The 21,056-nt window shown below is 45.9% G+C and overlaps 1 protein-coding gene across 1 annotated transcript; it reads right to left on the bottom strand.

Annotated features, from left to right (window-relative positions):
• Window positions 1-440: 440 nt before the first annotated feature.
• Window positions 441-2,197, bottom strand: LOC119362919 (non-specific lipid transfer protein-like 1). Its single transcript, XM_037628200.1, has 3 exons — window positions 1,831-2,197; window positions 1,662-1,703; window positions 441-800 (listed from the first exon to the last, which is right to left on the bottom strand). The coding sequence occupies exons 1-3, from the start codon at window positions 2,180-2,182 to the stop codon at window positions 658-660; spliced, it is 537 nt and encodes a 178-aa protein (XP_037484097.1). The 5' UTR covers window positions 2,183-2,197; the 3' UTR covers window positions 441-657.
• Window positions 2,198-21,056: the final 18,859 nt, after the last annotated feature.

Raw genomic sequence — 21,056 nt, forward strand, 5'->3', positions numbered from 1 at the left:
GGTGCGGTGCGCCGCCAACGTCGAGGATGATAGATGGCTGTGGATGATCCTTCTGCATCACCCGGCGCCGGCAATCCTCCGCCGGCCGAGCGACTGCGGCAGGGCCGAGGGGATCCGCGCGAGCGACTTCAACATCGTCAAGAAAAGGCCATTCATGGATGCGCACTCAAGCATTTGATGCTACTTTTTTTTAGTTTATTTTTCATTCTTTCGAATTTGCCGTTCATGGGAGCATATGAGCTCGGGATATCTGTGAATTACCTTTTTTTTTACTTCACTAGGTCTGGCACAAAGCAACTAAACGTCCGTGGATATAACAAGGAAACGGCAGAAACTGATCAGGTTTCCGTCATGCATCTGCTCTTCTCCACATTGTATACCCATTTAACACCAAGCACACTGATCTAGCCAGGACCGGAGCGCCCCATGAAGATCAATCGGCACAACACTAGCTATCGCTTTTATCAACTTTATTCCGAAGACACCATGCAAATATAGTACAACTACTTGGTGCCAATAAGAATTCGTAGTTCAGGCAACAGTGAGCTAAACCGAACAACTAGCAGAACAAGTTCTCTCCACAAAGTAGTCACTAAATCGCGGCACAATGCCCATACACATCACAGTAATTCATGGAACAAACCATGCGGCAGATCTTCAGAGGTAGTAGTAAGAAAGCAGAGGCGCCACCACCGCGGCTAGGAGGATGGTTGCCGCCGAGACAGGAGATCTGGTCGCTGCCGATTTCGCTGGGCTTGGGCTGACGGTTGTTGGTGTTGATCCGGAAGTTGGTGTAGGTGCTGCAACATACATTTCGATTTCAGTATAGTAAAATGGATGGAAGTAAAAGATTCAGACGATAGAAAAGCAGGAACCAACATTTCAATTCAGGACTTCGGGCAATAAAGTAAAACAGGTGGTTTTTCTCAATCACAACATATAATCTATCATCAGCTTTCGTGTCACACCGATGAACAATCCATGAGGATGAACTTAATATACAAACTGATGCACGTACACAAATCACATCTTTTAGCAGCTGGCACATTCTATCACTAATTGAAGGCCAAAGTTGGCATCATTTGGTGGTTGCCATGCATCATAATGGTTTGTCAATTATGTTCTGTTCGTGATCCAGTGCAACATCTGGCTGTCAGCCCTCAAAATTACGATGGCATTGAAAAGCACCGCCACTATGACAGCAGTACTTTATTAGGAATGTCTTCGATTACAATACAAGCTAATATTTTGAAGGTCTGCTATGTGCCAATTTCATTCTATGTGAATCTCAAAATCATTCTTTTTTGTGATGTTTTTCTTTTCAAGTGGAGGTTGTCAACAACAAAAAATGTTCTGTTTTTTCACATGCAGACCACTGAAAAATTCTAGATGCCAGAGGTGTCCAGAAAAATTCTCTGTAGTCCAAGAAAGCATTGATGTCAATGCCCAAGGACACATTCATATGTTTTCCCTTCGATCTCAAGAGTGGAAAATGGAGGTGGAGATAAATCGACTCTAGCTCTCGGCAGTTCTTTAATCAGTCAGATTGGAGCATCTGCTGATTAGATCTAATTAACGTTTTTTTTCTGCACGGATCTACAGGAATAAAGAGAGGGATTCAAAATGTAGGAACTGCAAAGGAGAAGAGAGTGAGGAATTACCTTCAGTAGGGGCGCCGTTAGGGGCTCCGCCGGGCAGTTTCACTGCAGGACAACCAAAAATTGAGTCAGACCAACACCGCATGTGCGTGCCCCTCCATGAACACACGGGGACAGATCACAAATCGACACGAGGAAAAGAGAATCGGAACAAGATGGGAAGATGGCTCACGGCTGCAGTTGCTGAGGGCGGCCGGGTTGCCGCCGCAGGCGGCGGGGAGGCCCTTGGCGCGGGTGAGGTTCATGGGGATGCCGTAGTCCTTGCCGAAGGCGTCGCAGAGGCAGGCGACGCTGGCGGGGCTGGCGAGCGCGGTCTTGACGCCGGTGCAGCACTCCTTGGGCGGCTTGCCCGGCGCGGCCCCCGGCGTGATGTAGGGGAGGCAGCCGGTGAGGCCCGTCAGCGCGGAGCCGCAGTCCCCCGCCGGCGCCGCCGGCCCCGCCGCCGGCGCCTGCGACGCCGCGCCGGACGCCAGCGCGAGGACGACGGCCAGGAGAGCCGCGACGGCGTGGGTGGGGCGCGCCATGGCGGGTGCTCGAGCTCGAGTGCGGGGGCGGTGTGGGGGGTGGGGGAGTGGAAGCGCGGTGTGGTGGTGGAGTGGACTGGACTGGTGGGCTGTGGGCGGCTGGTCTGGCTTTAAAGGTGGCGGCTTCTCGGCGCGGCCAGCGAGGGCGGTGAGGTGGGATTGTAGCACAGTAGGGTTTCCTCCTGGTGGGTGGTGGTGACCGTCGTTATCTACCGGGCCGGCGTGCCGTGCGCACCGGAGAGCGGTTGGTTAGCCGAGTGCTCGACGGTTGGCGCGCGAGTCAAGTCTCCAGCGCGCGACTGGACTGGCACGTACGTTGGGAACCGCCTTTTCTGCGTCCTTGGAAACGGTAAACATGATGTCATATACTCACTCCATTTTCTTTTCAAAGATCAAGGGTCGTGATAATCATTTCGCAGCAATTTTTTCAGCATTTTGGGGCCCATTTATGGAATCATTTCGCAGCCATTTTTTTGCGGGAAAAGAAATGCCATGTCGGGTCAAAGTTAGGAAAAAGAAGTGGTGGAGTGCACAGACATGACATGGTGGCCACGGCCACCCGTGCAGCCTCCAACTGGAGACACCCTGCCTCCACAATGAATTTGAAAGAAAAGAAACAAATACGACAAGATCTTCAAATCGACTACGTGCTCTTATTCTTTGTATTATGAGATTTTTTTTCCCTCAGAAAAACGCGCTTAGTTCCTTGTAAATTCAACCACTATTATCCTAAAAAAAAATTCAACCACTATTTCATTTGCAAAAAAAATTAAAAAAAATTCAAGCACTATTTGGCTGCTCGATGTGTCGTTTTCTTTTTAAGTACTTCTCCACCCTGTGACTTTAACCGCCAATGGCAACGCATGTTTTTTTCTTATCTTTGGTCCGCATGATGGCATTCCGCAGTCCATATGAAGGTATTTCCCCCTGAACACTTTGCGACAGCGATGCACAGCTGTGATGTGCCAGCCGAAATTCCGTGATGCGCCTTTGCACTTGCATATATGGAATGCAAGATGGAGAGGCGTGCATGTGACCTTCCAGCTGGTTTGCATCCTCACATGCTCTCCAGTACTAGTACTACTACCTGGCCCATGGAATTATTGTGCAATCCATACTGCATTCCGGGGTTGCATCCTTATCTCGCACAGTGCTGTCGATCTCGCGTGAGAGCGCGGGTAACCTCACTTATTTTCGCCACACGCGGCCTTGTCTCTGATGTTTCTGTTTGCAAAACGGAAATGGCAAGGCGGTCTAGTTTTACATCATCAAGTGCCGTAAGATTACGTGATTGAAAAAAAAATAAGACTGTGCTCCTCAATCGAGAAAAAGGAAAAATGACAAAGAAATAAGATGTCTTTTGCTGTTGGTGGGTTTACCTCGATAGGAAGGTCAGTGTAGCTTTGCCGGCGGAAGTTCCCGTGAAAAGAAGGAAAACGATAGGCGTTTGTTCACGAATCTCATGATCTCATCTGGTATCACCTTCACACACACACTTCGGCGGCCCTGCACTTCGTATGCATGCATACCGACGAGACGATACCGACCAGCGTGAGGATAGATAGATAGAAGAGGAGAAAAGGTGCGCTGCGTCCACAGGCAACAGTCTCTTTTCTCCCCTACTCTTTTCTGCGGGGAATCTCACCTACTTTTTGTTTTTGAGTTGATCTCACCTACTTTTTGGCAGCCATACCGACCGTGACAGCTAAGCTCGTTCGTTTCAGAACGAGTCGCACGAATGGTAGCCCGTATGTTCAGGTAAAAAATATATTTGGGGCAGTGATCTGCGCCGGCGCGCTGGCCCAACGTTTCGGCTGGTCGCGCGCCGTCAGATCCAATCGCGTTAGACCGTTAGATCTAGGAAAAAACGGTTCACCCAGCTTCTTTCCTTTTGTCGCGGCACCTTCCCTCATTACTAGGGAAAATCTTATACACAGAAATTTAGCAACAACGCGGGTAAAAAAAGGGCGCTAGTGCTAGATAGCAATAGCGTTTGAGAAAAAACCGCGCTACAGATACAACCTTAGCAGTAGCGCGTGTAGTGGCAAAAGCGCTACTATTAATATTCTCATTGGTAGAATGATAGGCTACGCATAGCAGTAGCGGGCTTGGAAGAAGTGCGCTACCGCTAGGGCATAAGTAGTAGCGCGTTTCCTAAGAAGAGCGCTACTACTAAGGAAATAAAATAAGATGAAAAACAAATAGAAAAGTAAATGAAAATGAAAGAAATAGAAAAAGGAGAAAGGAAAAAATAAAATGTAAAGCAAAATAAATGAAAAAGCGAAAAAAGGAGGAAGGCATAGCAGTAGCGTGTGTTCGTAAGAGGCGCTATAGCTAACGTAGCTGTAGCGCGTGTCCTAGACCCCCGCTATAGAAACAGAAAAAGAAATTAAAAAATGGAAGAAAATTACATAGCTATAGCAGCAGCGCGTTTTGTAAAAACCGCTATAGCTATCTTAGCTATAGCGCGTTTTACCAAACGCGCTACCGCTAAGTTTGACTTAACCAAAAAACCGTTTCTCCCGGCCACCACTTCTCCCTCAAATCCCTCAACCCACCCCGCCGCCGTCTCCCCGATTTGCCGTCGCCCCACTTCGCCGCCGTCTCGTGCCGACGTCGACGCCACCAGAGCCGTGCGCCGTCGACGCCACCGGAGCCGCCCCCAATGCCACGGAGCCGCGCAGCCTCGTCAACGCCACCGGAGCCGCCGTCGACGCCACCGAATCCTTCCTCGCCACAACTGCCTCCCTCGCCGTCACCGGAGCCATCCTCTGTAATCCCCCACCCCTCCTCTCTCTGTCATGCATAGGTTAGCTAGTTTAATTAGGTTAATTATCTAGGTTAGGGCAAAAATTTAGTTAGGGCTTTGACAGAGAAGTAGTTAGGTTAACTAGTTTAATTAGGTTAATTATCTAGATTAGTGCAAAATTTTAGTTAGGGCTTTGACAGAGAACTAGTCAGGTTAACTAGTTTAATTAGGTTAATTAGTGCAAAAATTTATTTAGGGCTTTGACAGAGAACTAGCTGCGTTAACTAGTTTAATTAGGGTTAATTATCTAGGTAAACTAGATTAACTAACTAGGTTAAATAGGTAGGTTAATTAGGTTCGTTGGATTAACAAGCTAGGTTAAGTAGGTTGGCTAGGTTAGAGGAAAATTTTATTTTAGAGCATTAGGTCAGAAGGGTTAGAGAATGGAGTTCCTTTGCAATTTAATTGGGTTCTGTCCTAGGCGGAGAAGGGTTAGAGATAATAATGTGTGTTTGTGTGAGAGAGAGGAATAGCTAGATCAACATAATTTGGGTTCTGTCCTAGGCGGAGAAGGGTTAGAGATAATAATGTGTGTTTGTGTGAGAGAGAGGAATAGCTAGATCAACATAATTTGGGTTCTGTCCTAGGCATAGAAGTGTTTAGTGAGGTCATTTTGCAAAGGTTTTTGATTTTTGAAAAGACCACTATTTTTCAAGGAAAAGAATTTAGGCAAATTTTATTTTAAAGATGATCCCTTCCTAAACTTTTATTGTTGATTATATCTTTTCATTGAAGTGGTCATGTTATATCTTTTCATTGAAGTTGTTCGATTGTGCCTAAGTTGCTTTGTTGTTTCCAGGGAATGATGCTGAGTGACCTATGTTTTGCTGGAATGTTGATTCATTTCTGTTCCGGCAAATTTCAGCTTCTCGATTTGTTCACTTTTTAGAAAAGGTCATGCCGAAATTTTCCGTGAATTTCGGCATGACTTGTGCTACAAACTAGGACATATCGAGTGCCGGGATTTGCCGCACCAGGAAGGAGTCAACATTCCTGCAAAACAATAGGCCTTTTTATGTCATTATTCATTTTATTAGGTCTAGAATTAATTGACTAGATTTAATCATAGGAAACATGGCTAGCAACGATGAAGGACAGGGTTCTGGTGATTGCGACGATGTCTACCGGGCGGCAGACAAATTTTTTAACCTTACCGACGATCAACCGATGTTGTTGCTGGGCCCACTAGTGGCATCGGGGACTGAGACCGACACGCAGACCGGTGCTGAGACTGAGACCGGCGCTGAGACTCAGACCGGCATCGAGACACGACGCTGAGACTGAGACCGGTGCTGCCTCGGGGAGCGGAGCCGGTGTAGAACCGAAAGCAAAGAGGCAACGGCTTCCTAACAAACTCAGGACTACTAGACTGGTGGTCACGGAGGTGGACGACGACAATTTTGAGCCAAAGGCGCACGATGAAGCGCGCGCGTGCTACGACAATCAAATAGGCTGCATCGTATGGACAACCGCCACCATCAACGATGAGAAACTACAGAAGATAGAAAATATGAGGAGCTCCCTCCTAAAGAAGTTTCACCAGATATTCTTGTTCCTGGGCCAGAATGAGAAGGATTATGAAGATCCAGACGAGGACCCAACAATGAAGAAGATAAACAAACACGCCATGACCAAGTTTAGCGACGCGTTGGCTGCTTGGAAAACTCAAGTGAAAGCAAAGATCATCGACAAGAAGGAACCCTACTCCGAGATTGTAAAGGATAATCCGACAATCACGGAAGAGCAGTTTAAAATATTCAAGGAGGCTTGCGAGGCCGAAGCTGCCAAAAAAGTCTAAGTACATGAAGGGGCTTCAAGAGAGGAACATTGGGAGCCACCACCTCGGAAGCCGTGGTTACGGCGGAAAGAGGTCCAAATGGGCCAAGGAGGACGCGGAAGCCGCGAGTCTGGGCATCCCAGACCCCTTGGCGGATTTCACCGTCCTGTAGGAGCGTGACGTCCTGAGGGCCCGGCACCGTTGGGACCCAGTGAAGAAGGTTTACGAGACAACACCGGTCATTACGGAGTTCATGAGACTGCTGGTAATTTTAGTTTCTGATCAATTCGACTGCACACGTTAGTCATATTTGTAAATGATCCTTGTGCCTTTTGCAGAGAGAGTAGCACCGGATTGCGGCCGAAAGCGACTCGCCGTCTGAGGCATTGGCGAGGCCCAAGTGGGACACTCCATTCAACCGGGCGTTGAATATATTGAAACGACAACCGGTGGATACTCGACCGTCGTATGGATGCGTGCACGGTGTCGGAGACGGCGCCACGTGGAAGAAGTAAAGTCGTGTCCATCCCGGACATCTGCAACGTCCTCTCACGCCTTTTTTGGGGGGTCTTATTGTTTGTTGGGAAAGCAAGGAAGACTAGCTTTGGCTCGAACATATTGAAACGACAACCGGTGGATACTCGACCGTCGTATGGATGCGTGCACGGTGTCGGAGACGGCGCCACGTGGAAGAAGTAAAGTCGTGTCCATCCCGGACATCTGCAACGTCCTCTCACGCCTTTTTTGGGGGGTCTTATTGTTTGTTGGGAAAGCAAGGAAGACTAGCTTTGGCTCGACACATTCCTCGACATCGTCCCACACAGAAAGAAAGAGCGTGGAGCCCCGGCCCGACCTGTAAGTCCGCCCGCGGGTAATACCTTACTGAGCCTACTCAAGCAATCTCCCATTAGCCGCTCTTTACTTTATAGTCAAGCGATTGTAAACTCATTATTTAGGCTAGCGACTTTGCTGATTAACAAGATTATCGCATTGGAACCGTGAGACCATGGAGGAGAGAAAGGAAAGACGGAGGTTAACTGAAGAAAACATCGACAAGAAGGTTGAGATTGCGGTTGAGAAGAAATCATCAAAGACAGTCGCAACAGCGGTAGCTGCCGCAAAACAGGTGGTTGCAGATTTGTCTACTTCCTTGGTGACGGGCGTTTTCACTTGGACAAGGCAAAATCCAGAAAAAAATGCAGAGGACTTTCCCCTTGTTGACTTCTTGGGAGCACCTGCTCCCGCACCGGCTCCTGCACCTGCTCCTGCACCGGCTCCCGCACCTGCTCCCGCACCGGCTCCCGCACCTGCTCCCGCATCGGCTCCCGCACCGACTCCCGCACCGGACATGCTCGGTGGTGCCTCGTCTTTGGCTGAGCTCGACGCCCTCACGGTATCTGTCACACCACCCCCCTTCAATATAAATGTATAATCTCCCGTTTTCGTTGCCTTTCGGATGTCTCACATCGCAGACTTTTCTTTGCAGGCCGACGAAACCCCATGCACCATATTATACACCATCGGCGACCAGAAGGTGGACGTGGGGAAGGCGACGATAATGGAGCCGAAGGAACCATTGTTCCACAGCCGGTCGATCCCCCCGAACGTCTTCAAGGTTTCCGTGGCCAGTGTCAAACCGGGCCACGAGAATTTGCCTCCTCTAATACTAGTGGGGGATGACGACGAGACCCCGCGGCGGCTTGGTGATTGTTGCAACGGGTAGGTCCTGTTGTGGCCAAAGAGTCTGCTTCATCTGGAGGCGGCCGGGAGCACACCCACGAGCACGCAGCCTCAGCAAGGTATGAACATCAACACCCCACCTACCCAATTAGCGTCGGGTGTCGGGTTGGGTGATAGCGGACGGGGTAAGGAGGAGGTTCCATTAGTCGCTGATGACGTCGCCATGGATGAGGATGAGGATGACGATGGCGCTGAACAGTATGTCTATACTGGCGCCTCCTCAGGGTTTGAGCGTCATGAGTCGGTGCCTGAATTACCGTCTCAATGTATTATGGACGACCTTCCGGTAGTAAAGAAGTCTAGGAAGAGAGCGAGGAAAGGCAAAAAAGCTGATTCTATGATCCAGCCGCCTCAGCAGCCTCGGCTTTAGGACCGTATAGATATCCCCGATGCGGATAAATGGCATATCCCCGGTCAACCAATCCTACCTGCAATAGCGCTACGGGCCAGATTCGGCGATCTAAGGAGACTCCATGACGATGTGCTGCTGGTAGAGAAAGGCCTCATCGCCTCGAAAGATCTAGGATACCCACTCTACGTGGTTAACGTTCCGCGGCAAATGTCGTACGTCGACAGCTTCCCCGCGGATAAGTTCTTCCTCCGATTCGATTACATATTCGACATGTTTCACGTGAAGAAGCTGGATTTTACGTTTGTCCGCCTTTATGCCTTGCACATGAACTACATCATTGGGGTTGAGCAGATACGTCATATCTGTGTCGCTGACCCGTACTACATGCACGAGGGCTTCTTGGGAGTCTGCGCAGAGCACCATGAATACGCGAGGGATTACATCGTCAGTTTCATGCTCGCCAATAAGGACAAGGAGGCGATTCTCGTGCCTTATCATCCCATGTAAGTCATCCGCGCTGCTATCCTTCCTTCGATTTCAATAATTCATTTGCACGGTGGAGGCTAATTAATTTGAGGTGTACTTATTTTGCGCAGCGGCGGGCGCGCCGTCCTCATCATCCTCTACCCCCGATTCTCCCACGCTCTTTACTTGGACTCGTCGAAGAACATTCACAAAAAGGATTACACCCACATCAAAGATGTTCTCGACAGTGCTATGTTTTACTACCAAGCAAGGGGTGGAGAGGTTAGGGACAAGAAGAGAAGGGGCAGCAGGGCCGCCTTCAGCCATAAGACCGACTTCTGCTGCATCCAGCAACCGAACGATTCTTTGATGGATTCTATGTCCTACACCACATGCTGGAGTACAGACGGGATCACCAGAACCTTCGCATGTCACCTAGATCTGGCGATGCCCATATTCTGCAATGGGCAAAGGACATAGGAGATATCGAGGATCATCGACTTCGAGCTGAGTTCTATAACATCCAGCGCGAACTTGCCCAAATCATCATGAAGGAGGTCGTCGAAAAAACAGGGATGTTCTATGGAGAAGGACAAATGTCGCGGGAAGACGTCCGAACATGGATAGCCTCTCAGCGTCTCGACATGAAGCCTTTCACTAAGCTCGAGGACTATCTCCCTGACATGGATGGATGGTACGACATGGTGGAGTGATTGTCGATATATGACAATGTGTCCGTTTAGTCCATACTTTCTGTATGACAAAACTTTGAGTTATGCACGGTGAAACTTTATTTGTGATGTAATTAAACCGTCCTCCTCCTCGAGTAGCGAAAATCACTCTAGTTAGGGCATATTGGGTACGATGAACTTTGTTATTTATGCTTATGATATGTTGTTTCTATTTTTGCCAAGTCTGTCTCTTTCTGTTGCTCAACTATATATGTTGCATATCATCGACTCATGTGACGATGTAGGTGCATAGATCATAGATGGAGAAGAAGTGCAATGCCAGGAGTATATATACGACAAGTGGCCGGAGTGTCAGGCCCAGGTGTACCAGTTTCCGGTTTCCGAGCGACAGGCAGTAGTTAGTTTAGGTTCACGCTAATGCGAGAGAGGGATACGAACTCATGTACTCAAAGTGATAGCTCTTCTCGCGTATATCATTGTTTAGATGGACGAAGATGTATTTGCAAGTAATTGAGACTTGTATCGCTATTTTCGAGATTGATGACGAGAAACCACTTTGTGTTGGATGATGATTATGATGATGACATGATTTGATGAGACTAATTGTATGTATATGCTATGATTACATTTGTATGTGTATGATATGCTAAAGATTATTGTATAAAGCCTATTCAAATACAAAACAAATATGCAGGAAAAAAACTAATAAAACTAGTAGTAGCGAGGGAGGGGGGGGGAATTTAGCAGTAGCGCCGCCTTACTAGTAGCGCTTCCCTATAAACAGTTCTGCAGATAATATCAGTAGCGCCCTTTTCTAAAGAGCGCTATAGCTATTCATGTATAGCAGTAGCGTGGGACAACAGGCGCTACTGCTATACGTTAGCTGTAGCGCCTTATTAGTAGCGCCGGTCCCCGCGCTAGTGAGAGGCCCAAAACCCGCGCTGCTGCTAGGCTTTTCCCTACTAGTGCCTCCCCGCATCTTGCACACGCACCCCCTGCATCTCGCACAGCTCGTCGGGGCGGAGGCCGCGCTCTCCTACTGCCCGCCTTCCTCCAGGTCACAGCACCGCCCCTCCCCTCCTGCTCCTTGCTAGTTCTCATCGCCGGGATTCACGGCAACCCCACACCAGCATCTTGTTTCCGTGCTCGCCGTCGCGCTTGAAATGGATGTAGCGAAAACTTCACAGGTAGTAGCAAAATCCAACTATGGTTGCAACAAATCATCATCGTCGCCGTCGCGAGGTCGTAGCTCTGCTTTGATGGAGGTAGCAAAATACTTCGCCGGTAGTACCAAAAAACAACTATGGTTGCAGCAAAAATCGTCATCGCCGGTGCCCCACGACCATTCTCTGCCTATATAAAAAAAGAAGTCGGTTGTAGCAAACAACAGAGCTGGTTGCAGCTTTTCGCCGTCGTCCATGGCTTCCATCGTCTATGGTTGAAACTTTTTTTGCCGCCGGTTGAAGCTTTTCTGTAGCCGATTGCAACAAAATTAAATGCCAGTTCCAGTTCGCGCTCTGCCCGGTTCCAGCAAAACAGTGATGGTTCCAGCTCCGGTGATGGGCGGTTGCAGCAAAAAAGGATGCCGCTTCCAGCTCCCAATCCAGCCGCTTCCAGCAAAAAAACTGAGCAGAGTAGCATGCTCCCTCAGGAGGAGAAGGAGGTGTGGAGGTCTGGAGGAGGAACAGTGAGAGGGAGGGGGAGTCTTGCGGCGGTGGATCTCATCAGGCGCGCGCGCATGGTGGAGGGTGCCGCGGTCGTGACCGGAGACATGTGTGCTGGTTGTGCGGGCGAGGGTTGGTGCCTGGTGGTGTGGGTGCCCCCGGCGTCCATGTTGTGGGGAAGAAGATGGGGAAAAGAACGATTGGAAGCAGTGCTCTCGTTGCCTCGTTTTTTTGTAAGGGATGCTCCCATGCCAATCACATGATCGATAGCGATCGCAGGGCCGCGCGCATTCGGAGAAATGTTTCTGCCTGGGCGCCGTCTGGAAATGTTTACCTTTTTAGGGCTACTAGCACATATGCCCGTGCGTTGCAACGGGAGATTTTTTTGCGAGAAGCATCGGAAGATGTGTCCATTAAAACGGTCTCCACAGCGGTGGGGCGACAAAGCGAGGAGTTGCGGTGTTCTCATGGGTCATGTTTGGCCTGCGAGATCTTGATAGTGATGGGGTTGGTCGGTGTGGTGGACACCACTCAACTCGTGCCTTTTTTCCCTCTGGGTTCGCCTCCGTGTCTAGGTTATGGTTGCCTCCTCATTTTGTGGCTGCACGGTTGAAATATCATGGATGTCGCCTAGAAGGGGGGGGGGGTGAATAGGCGCTTTAAAATAATTACGGTTTAGGATTGAACAAATGCGGAATAAACCTAGAAGTTAATTTATCAAGCACAAAACCTACAACAACTAGGCTCACCTATGTGCACCAACAACTTATGCTAAGCAAGATAAACAAATAGGTGATAGCAACATATATGACAAGAAACAATATGGCTATCAAAAAGTAAAGTGCATAAGTAAAGGCTCGGGTACGAGATAACCGAGGCACACGGAGACGATGATTTATCCCTAAGTTCACACTAGCAGATGCTAATCTCTGTTTGGAGTGGTGTGGAGGTACAATGCTCCCCAAGAAGACACTAGGGCCACCGTAATCTCCTCACGCCCTCGCACAATGCAAGATGTCGTGATTCCACTAAGGGACCCTTGCGGGCGATCACCGAACCCGTACACTTTGGCAACCCTTGGGGCCGGTCACCGGTACCCGTCAAATTGCTCGGGGCGATCTTCATGACCTAATTGGAGACCCCGACGCTTCCCCGGAGCTTTACACCACAATGATTGAGCTCTGAACACCACCAACTGTCTAGGGCGCCCAAGCACCAAAGAGGAACAAGCTCAAGGGTACCAAGCACCCAAGAGTAATATGCTTCTCAACTTGAAACTTCCATGTATCACCGTGAAGAACTCAAACCAATGCATCAAATGCAATGGCAAGGGCACATGGAGTGCCCAAGTCCTTCTCTCCCAAATGCCACCAAAGCAACTAATGCTAGGGAGGAAAATGAGAGGAAGAACAAGAAGGAGAACACCAAGAACTCCAAGATCTAGATCCAAGGGGTTCCCCTCACATAGAGGAGAAAGTGATTGGTGGAAATGTGGATCTAGATCTCCTCTCTCCTTTCCCCCCAAATTAGCAAGAACCCATGGAGGGATTGAGAGATAGCAAGCTCGAAGGAGGTCAACAATGGGGGAAGAACATGAGCTCAAAGGATAATGGTCATTGGGGAAGAAGACCCCCTTTTATAGGTGGGAAAAAAAATCCAACCATTATGCTCACAGCCCACACAGAGCGGTACTACAGCTCATGGGAGCGGTGCTACCGCTAGGGCAGTGGAAGCCCTTTGAAAAACAACAGCGAGGAGGCAAAAGGCCGGTAGAACCGCCGAAGCGGTACTGCCGCTCGTCCTCACGGTACTAGCGCTAAGGGTAGCGGTACTACTGCTTGCGTTAGGATGATTTGTGCACTACTTAGAATATTTGCATTAGGATGCCAAGTGCACAAAATAGGATCATCACTCCCCAAAAATCTATAGAAACTCACAACAAGTGCAAGTGAGCATGTAGGAAACAAAGCCTAGCACTTGCAACAAACAAATGGTTGAGCAACATATAAAAGAGGCAACTTAAGAGTAGGCTCAACCGAAATGATGTGTGTGAGTCATGGCAAAGCACTTGAGAAGACTAATGTAAGGCTGATCATTAAGCATCAACATAGTCTTGAATAGTGGAGATACAAGGTGCATGACATGTCCTTCCCACACACACCAAGCAAATGGGTTCACAAGCAAACTATATATGCAAAATGAATAACTAACACTTGTGACAACCCATGGTGAAGAAAGAAAATGATAGCTTTGTCAAGAGGAGGGATACCAATCGAAATGGCAAAAGCCTCATCAAGACAAGCAAGAGAAAACATATCTTCACCACAACAGAGTGCATCAAAATGCAACGATATAAGATCCGTACTCAAGATAAATCCTTTCACATAACCACCAAGCAAAGGTGGACATGAAAGAATAAGGATATCAACTATAGATGTAACTTCTCTCAAGTGTATAAGATTCTAGGTAGATGAAGATCATGATGATATCAATACACAAAGAAGGATGTACACACGAAATAGTTACAAAAAGAAAGAATAAGATATCCACAAGGAAGTCATAAATATTACCAATAAGATATTTGCTTGAAAGCATAGCACATGGCTAGATATGGTCTTATTGTATATAAATGAATTCCAACCACACGAGCATCAAAGACATCACACCTAGCAACAAGAGACCATTGTTGGGATGCTTTGAGAAAGGAAACAAGTATCAAACGAAATAATGAATTACATGCCATGATACGACCTACACAAGGTTGATGCAAGAAGTGTGTGCATGAAGTAGATGATGATACTTGTTACCGAGATAGCATTGGAAGGATGTAGTAGATACCAATTGAAGGTAGATAGTAGTTCATTGAACATCCTAGCTTGACTCCAATAAGCACATGGTGGCACCACCTTCCTCTTGAATGAGCTGAGCATCCAATGCATCTCTAGTTGTTCCTAGAACAACACCACAATCAAAATGATACCCAAACTCAATGGAACGAAAGAGTTAGCAAACCAACAATACATATGAAAAACTCCACATAAATATGTGCATATAGATATGAAATAGAATTTCATGCACATCTTTGCCAATTAGAGACTTGGTGGAGTTTCCCTTATATATTGGGTCAAAGAAAGAAAGCATGCCAAAGAAACTACATGAATTTAATATGCATGATCAAGACTTTCAAGAACCGATACCAATTGTCAAAGAAATACCAAGTGAAGAAAGGATACCAAATGAATAAATCATCACTTGGAGGATATCACTTGAAAGATTCATCAAGGAATGAGATATCCATTAAAACACACAAAGGGAGAGATATCGAACTCCCAAAAGAGAGGATGGTTCCAAACAAACCAAGCCCTCTACTAAGTTTCATAATGGCCCAAAGTACCAAAAAGAAACGGCTTGCCTTCCACCAACACACACTTGATAAGGATGACAAGATGAGAGTTTTATAGAAAATAGGATAGCTCCCCTAAGAGTAGTGCATTATAGAGAATTTGCATTTGAATACAAAATGCACAAGGTGGTGATACGTCTCCAACATATCTATAATTTATGAAGTATTCATGCTCTTATTTTATCATTCTTGGATGTTTTACAATCATTTTATAGAAACTTTATATCATTTTCTGGGACTAACCTATTGACCTAGTGCCCAGTGCCAGTTGCTATTTTTTGCTTGTTTTTTACATCGTAGGAAATAAATACCAAACAGAGTCCAAATGCAACGAAACTTCAGAGAGATTTTTTGTGTACCAGAAGACCAACAGTGGGCCAAACAAGCACCTAGGGGGAGCCTCGAGGGGGCACAACCCACCAGGGCGCACCTGGGGGCCCAGGCGCGCCCAGGTGGGTTGTGCCCACCTCGGTGGCCTCCCGCACCCCCTCTTTACCCTATAAATTCACAAATATTCCAAAACACTTCGGGGTTAACCTAGATCAGAAGTTCCGCCGCCGCAAGGCTCTGTAGCCACCGAAAACCAATGTAGACCCTTTCCGGCACCCTACCGGAGGGGGAATCATCTCCGGTGGCCATCTTCATCATCCTGGCGGCCACCATGATGAGGAGGGAGTAGTCCACCCTCGGGGCTGAGGGTTTGTACCAGTAGCTATGCATTTAATCTCTCTCTCTCTCTCTCTCCCTCTCTCTCTCTCTATCGTGTTCTTGAGATGTCACATTCTTGATGTATCGCGGGCCTTTTTGATATGGTCGGTTCATATGGTGTTTTCCCCTCTCTATCTTGTTGTGATGAATTGAGTTTCGTCCTTTGAGATTTCGTTGTTATCGGATTGAATACTTTTATGGATTTGAGAACACTTGATATATTCTTGCAATTGAATACTCATGGTGACAATGGGGTATCATATTGATTCACTTGATATATGTTTTGGCACTCAACTCGCGGATTCCCGAGGTAACATTGGGGTAATCTATGCATAGGGGTTGATGCACGTTCTTGTCTTTGTTTCACCGGTAGAAATCTTGGGGCACTCTTTGAAGTTCTTTGTGTTGGATTGAGTATTATGAATATGAATTTTCTTTGGTGTTATTTTAGTATGGACTCTAGGATAGATTGAACAGAAAGAATAGCTTTGTGTTATTTTAGTACGAACTCTTGAATAGATCGAACGAAAAGAATAGCTTTGAGGTGGTTTCGTACCCTACAAACAATTTATTCTTATGTTCTCCGCTAGATAGGAACTTTGGAGTGGTTCTTCACCGCACTTTGAGGGGTGGTTATATGATCCAATTATATTAGCACTGTTGAGAGATTGCACTAGTGAAAGTACGGACCCTAGGCCTCATTTTCAAGCATTGCAATACCGTTTTTGTGCCCATTTACTATTTGCTACCTTGCTGTTTTTATTTTTTCAGATTATAAAAATATATTTCTACCATAAATGTTACACTTTTATCACCATCTCTTCGCCGAACTAGTGCACCTATACAATTTGCCATTGTATTGGGTGTGTTGGGGACACAAGAGATTTTTCTCGTATTTGGTTGCATGGTTGTTTGAGAGAGACCATCTTCATCCTACACCTCTCACAGATTGAAAAACCTTAGGTCATCCACTTGAGGGAAAATTGCTACTGTCCTACAAAACTCTTCGCTTGGAGGCCCAACACGAGTCTACAAGAATAAAGTTGCGTAGTAGACATCAGGTGGGATCACCACTTTCACTATATCTAGAAAACACAAGATAAGTTCAAGAAGTTAACAAGATCCACAAGTGGTATGGAAGACAACGGGAGTTGACACAATCCTTGGCAAGAGATAAGGCAAATAAAAGCAAAAACCAATGTAAAGATGATCAATAATTTCTACCACACATAAGTGAGTCGTACCAATTGTCAAAAGACAAGAAGTATTTGGAAATAATTCCCGGTGGTAGATAGAAATAGGGGTGGGCGTTCGGTATAAGCCGAATTTCCGGTTTCTACCGTTCGGTTTTTATTCAAATTCGGTTTGCAAAACTAGAAACCGAAAATGCCAACATAAATCAGAAAACTGAAAATTCGGTTAACCGACTGATTCGGTACGGTATTTGGTTAATACCGATCGTACCTTTTCTTTAAATACTATAGTCAGAGTACCCTCTAATATAGCCGCAAGTCTCGACGTTTTCTCAGCAGCCAGGCGATGTGGGACTAAAGTCTTGCTGGCCGGATGCTCGCACACACACTGCTTTTTTAGCGAAGAGTTACATGGGCTGGGAGATGCTATGCACAAGAAAATTGGGCCTTCATAGTACCACGTACGTGTGGTCAGCCCAAGCGAGTACGACCACACGTGATTGCGGGACTTGCGAACGGCTGTAGCCTGGCTACGTGGGCACCAAGAAGCCAGGCTTTGTGCTGTTCTTCGAGGTTGTTTTGGTGATTCGGTATTAAACCGAACCTGCCGAATTTAATTTGGTTACAACTAGAAACCGAAATTCCTGTAGCAGCAAGAAAAACCGAAAATTCTGTTTTTCGGTATCGGCTTCGGTTCGGTCTTCGGTTCGTCGGTTTTTATGCCCACCCCTAGATAGCAAGGATATCCAACATCATATTCACACCAAACACAAGCAAATTCCAACTTGTAGAGCTATAGCATGCCACATAAGAACAAGACAATTTACAATATCAATTCTAGGTGACAATATCTCAAATGTACACATTTTCTAGGTTTGTAATATGCACATAACACATTACTCCCCCATAATGTGATACCAAAGAAACCTTAACAAGAGGCAATAAGGATCCAACAAGAGATAATTAATGGATTATTTAGAATTTGAATTTCTCATGAGATGACATACCACATAGCGACTAGATAATTTTGTATATCAATACTAGATGGTATTCTCATGTACACACATTTATAGGTTTGTGAGGTGCACAAAGCACATCACTCCCCCAAAATGAGATGTTCCATTAATTTCTCACAAGAGCCAACAAACATACAAACAAGATGCACAAAGGCTCAACACACGACACACTGATACGTCTCCGTCGTATCTATAATTTTTGATTGTTTCATGCCAATATTATACAACTTTCACATATTCTTGGCAACTTTTTATATGATTTATTGGACTAACCTATTGATCCAGTGTCCAGTGCCAGTTCCTGTTTTTTGCATCTTTTTTGTATCTCAGAAAATCTATATCAAACAAAGTCCAAATGCAATAAATTTTTATGGAGAATTATTTTGGAATATATGTGAATTTTGGGAGTTGGAATCACCACAAACGGAGGCCCACACAGCCCACCAGACACCAGGGCGCGTCAGAGGAGCCTGGCTCATGGTTGTGGGTTGTGCTCACCTCGTATGTCGGTTGGAGCTCTACTTCGGGCGCAAGGAAGCTTATATTCGGAAAAAATTGTGTTAAAATCTCAGCTCAATCGGAGTTACGGATCTCCCAGAATATAAGAAACGGTTTTCGGCCAGATCTGGGGAACGGGAAACATAAGAGAATAGAGAGGGAGATCCAATCTCGGAGGGGCTACCGCCCCTCCGCCGCCATGGAGGCCATGGACCAGAGGGGGAACTCTCCTCCCATCTTTGGGGGAGGCCAAGGAAGAAGAAGAAGGAGGGGGCTCTCTCCCCCTCTCTCCCGGTGGCGCCGGAGTGCCGCTGGGGCAAGGATCGTGACGACGATCTACGTCAACAATCTTGCTACCGTCAACACCAACTCTCTCCCCCTCTATGCAGCGGTGTAACACCCCTTCTCCCCGTTGTAATCTCTACTTAAACATGGTGCTCAACTCCATATATTATTTCCCAATGATCTATGGTTATCCTATGATGTTTGAGTAGATCCGTTTTGTCCTATGGGTTAATCATGATCTTGGTTGGTATGATTGTATATTTTATTTATGGTGCTGTCCTACGGTGCCCTCCGTCTCGCACAAATGTGAGGGTCCCCCACTGTAGGGTGTTCCAATATGTTCTTGATTCGCTTATGGTGGGTTGCAAGAGTGACAGAAGCTTAAACCCGAGTAGGTGGGTTATGGCGTTTGGGAGTAAAGAGGACTTGATACTTAATGCTATGGTTGGGTTTCACGACCTTAATGATCTTTAGTAGTTACGGATGCTTGCTAGATTTCCAATCATAAGTGCATATGATCCAAGTAGAGAAAGTATGTTAGCTCATGCCTCTCCCTCATATAAAATTACAAGAATGATTACCGGTACTTATTATCGATTGCCTAGGGACAAATGACTTTCTTGTTGACAAACGCTATCCACTTTTATTACCTTGCAATTTATTCATAGTTTTATTCTCGCAAAATACTCTTATTTTTATTCTTGCAAAATAGTTTCATACTTGTTCTAGGTAAAGCAAACGTCAAGTGTGCGTAGAGTTGTATCGGTGGTCGATAGTACTTGAGGGAATATTTGTTTTGCCTTTAGCTCCTCGTTGGGTTCGACACTCTTATTTATCGAAGAAGGCTACAAACAATCCCCTACACTTGTGGGTTATCAAGACCTTTTTCTGGCGTCGTTGCCGGGGAGCAATAGCGTGGGGTGAATATTCTCGTCTGTGCTTGTTTGCTTTGTCACTAAGTAGTTTTTATTTCCTGTTCTAAGTTGTTCTCTATCTTTAGTTATGGATATGGAACACAAAACACCAAAAACATTAGTTGTACTTGCTACTCATGGAGATGGGGAACCTCCTAAAACCCTTGATGCTCGTTATGTGAAAAATATTATGCATTACTTTGATAATCCTGAGAAAACCCCATTCAACTTGATAATGGGAGTAACGTTGGATCAACATGAATACTTTAGGGATTATCGCTTGACACAAAAAGGGAAACTTTTATGGGATCAAATTTATATGTTGCATTGGTATGCTCAGGATTTATGCTTGAGATATGATTTTACTTGTTGCTCTAGGATGAATGCTCCACATCTTCCCTTTTCATGCAAATTTAATGATAATGAAACCTTAGCTTCTTATGCCAATGGTAGATATGATTGTTATGATGTGGAACGAATAGAAGAATTTGTTGCTTTTAAGGGTGCTTATGAAATAGAATCTTTGTTTCTAAAGTATGAAGCTTTTGATGATGATGTTTATAAACCTAAAAAATTTGCCATCCTTAAATATTGCTATGATAACTATAAATTCAATTCCGATATTGATGCATTTATTGAGAAAGTCTCCGCTGTCCAAGAAGAGACTAATATTTTGCAGGAGTCTATGGAAGAAGGAATTGATGAAACTGTGAGCTCATTGGATGAAAAAGATGATGAGGAGAGCGAAGAACAAATGGAGGAAGAGCGGATTGATCACCCATGCCCACCTTCTAATGAGAGTTACTCTTCAACTCATACATTTTTTAATTTCCCTTCATGCTTACTAAAGGATGAATGTTATGATAATTGCTATGATCCTATTGATTTGTTTGAAATATCCCTTTTTGATGAAATTGATGCTTACTATTCTTGTGGCCAAGATGCCAATATGAATTATGCTTGCGGAAATGAAATTGCTATAGCTCCTTATGTTGAGAAAGAAATTGTTGCTATTGCACCCACACATGATAGTCCTATTACCTTTTTGAATTCTCCAAACTACACTATATCGGAGAAGTTTGCACTTATTAAGGATTACATTCATGGGTTGCCTTTTACCGTTGCACATGATAATTTTGATGAATGTAATATGCATGTGCTTGCTGCTCCTACTTGCAATTATTATGAGAGAGGAACTACATCTCCGCTTATCTATGTTTCCAACACGATAAAATTGCAAGAAACTGCTTATACTATGCATTGGCCTTTACTTGATGTGCATGAATTGTTCTTGTATGACATGCCTATGCATAGGAAGAGAGTTAGACTTCGTTGTTACATGACACGCATCACTTTGT

The sequence above is a fragment of the Triticum dicoccoides genome, chromosome 2B, assembly GCF_002162155.2.
Source record: "Triticum dicoccoides isolate Atlit2015 ecotype Zavitan chromosome 2B, WEW_v2.0, whole genome shotgun sequence".
In the NCBI taxonomy this organism is placed as follows: domain Eukaryota; kingdom Viridiplantae; phylum Streptophyta; class Magnoliopsida; order Poales; family Poaceae; genus Triticum; species Triticum dicoccoides.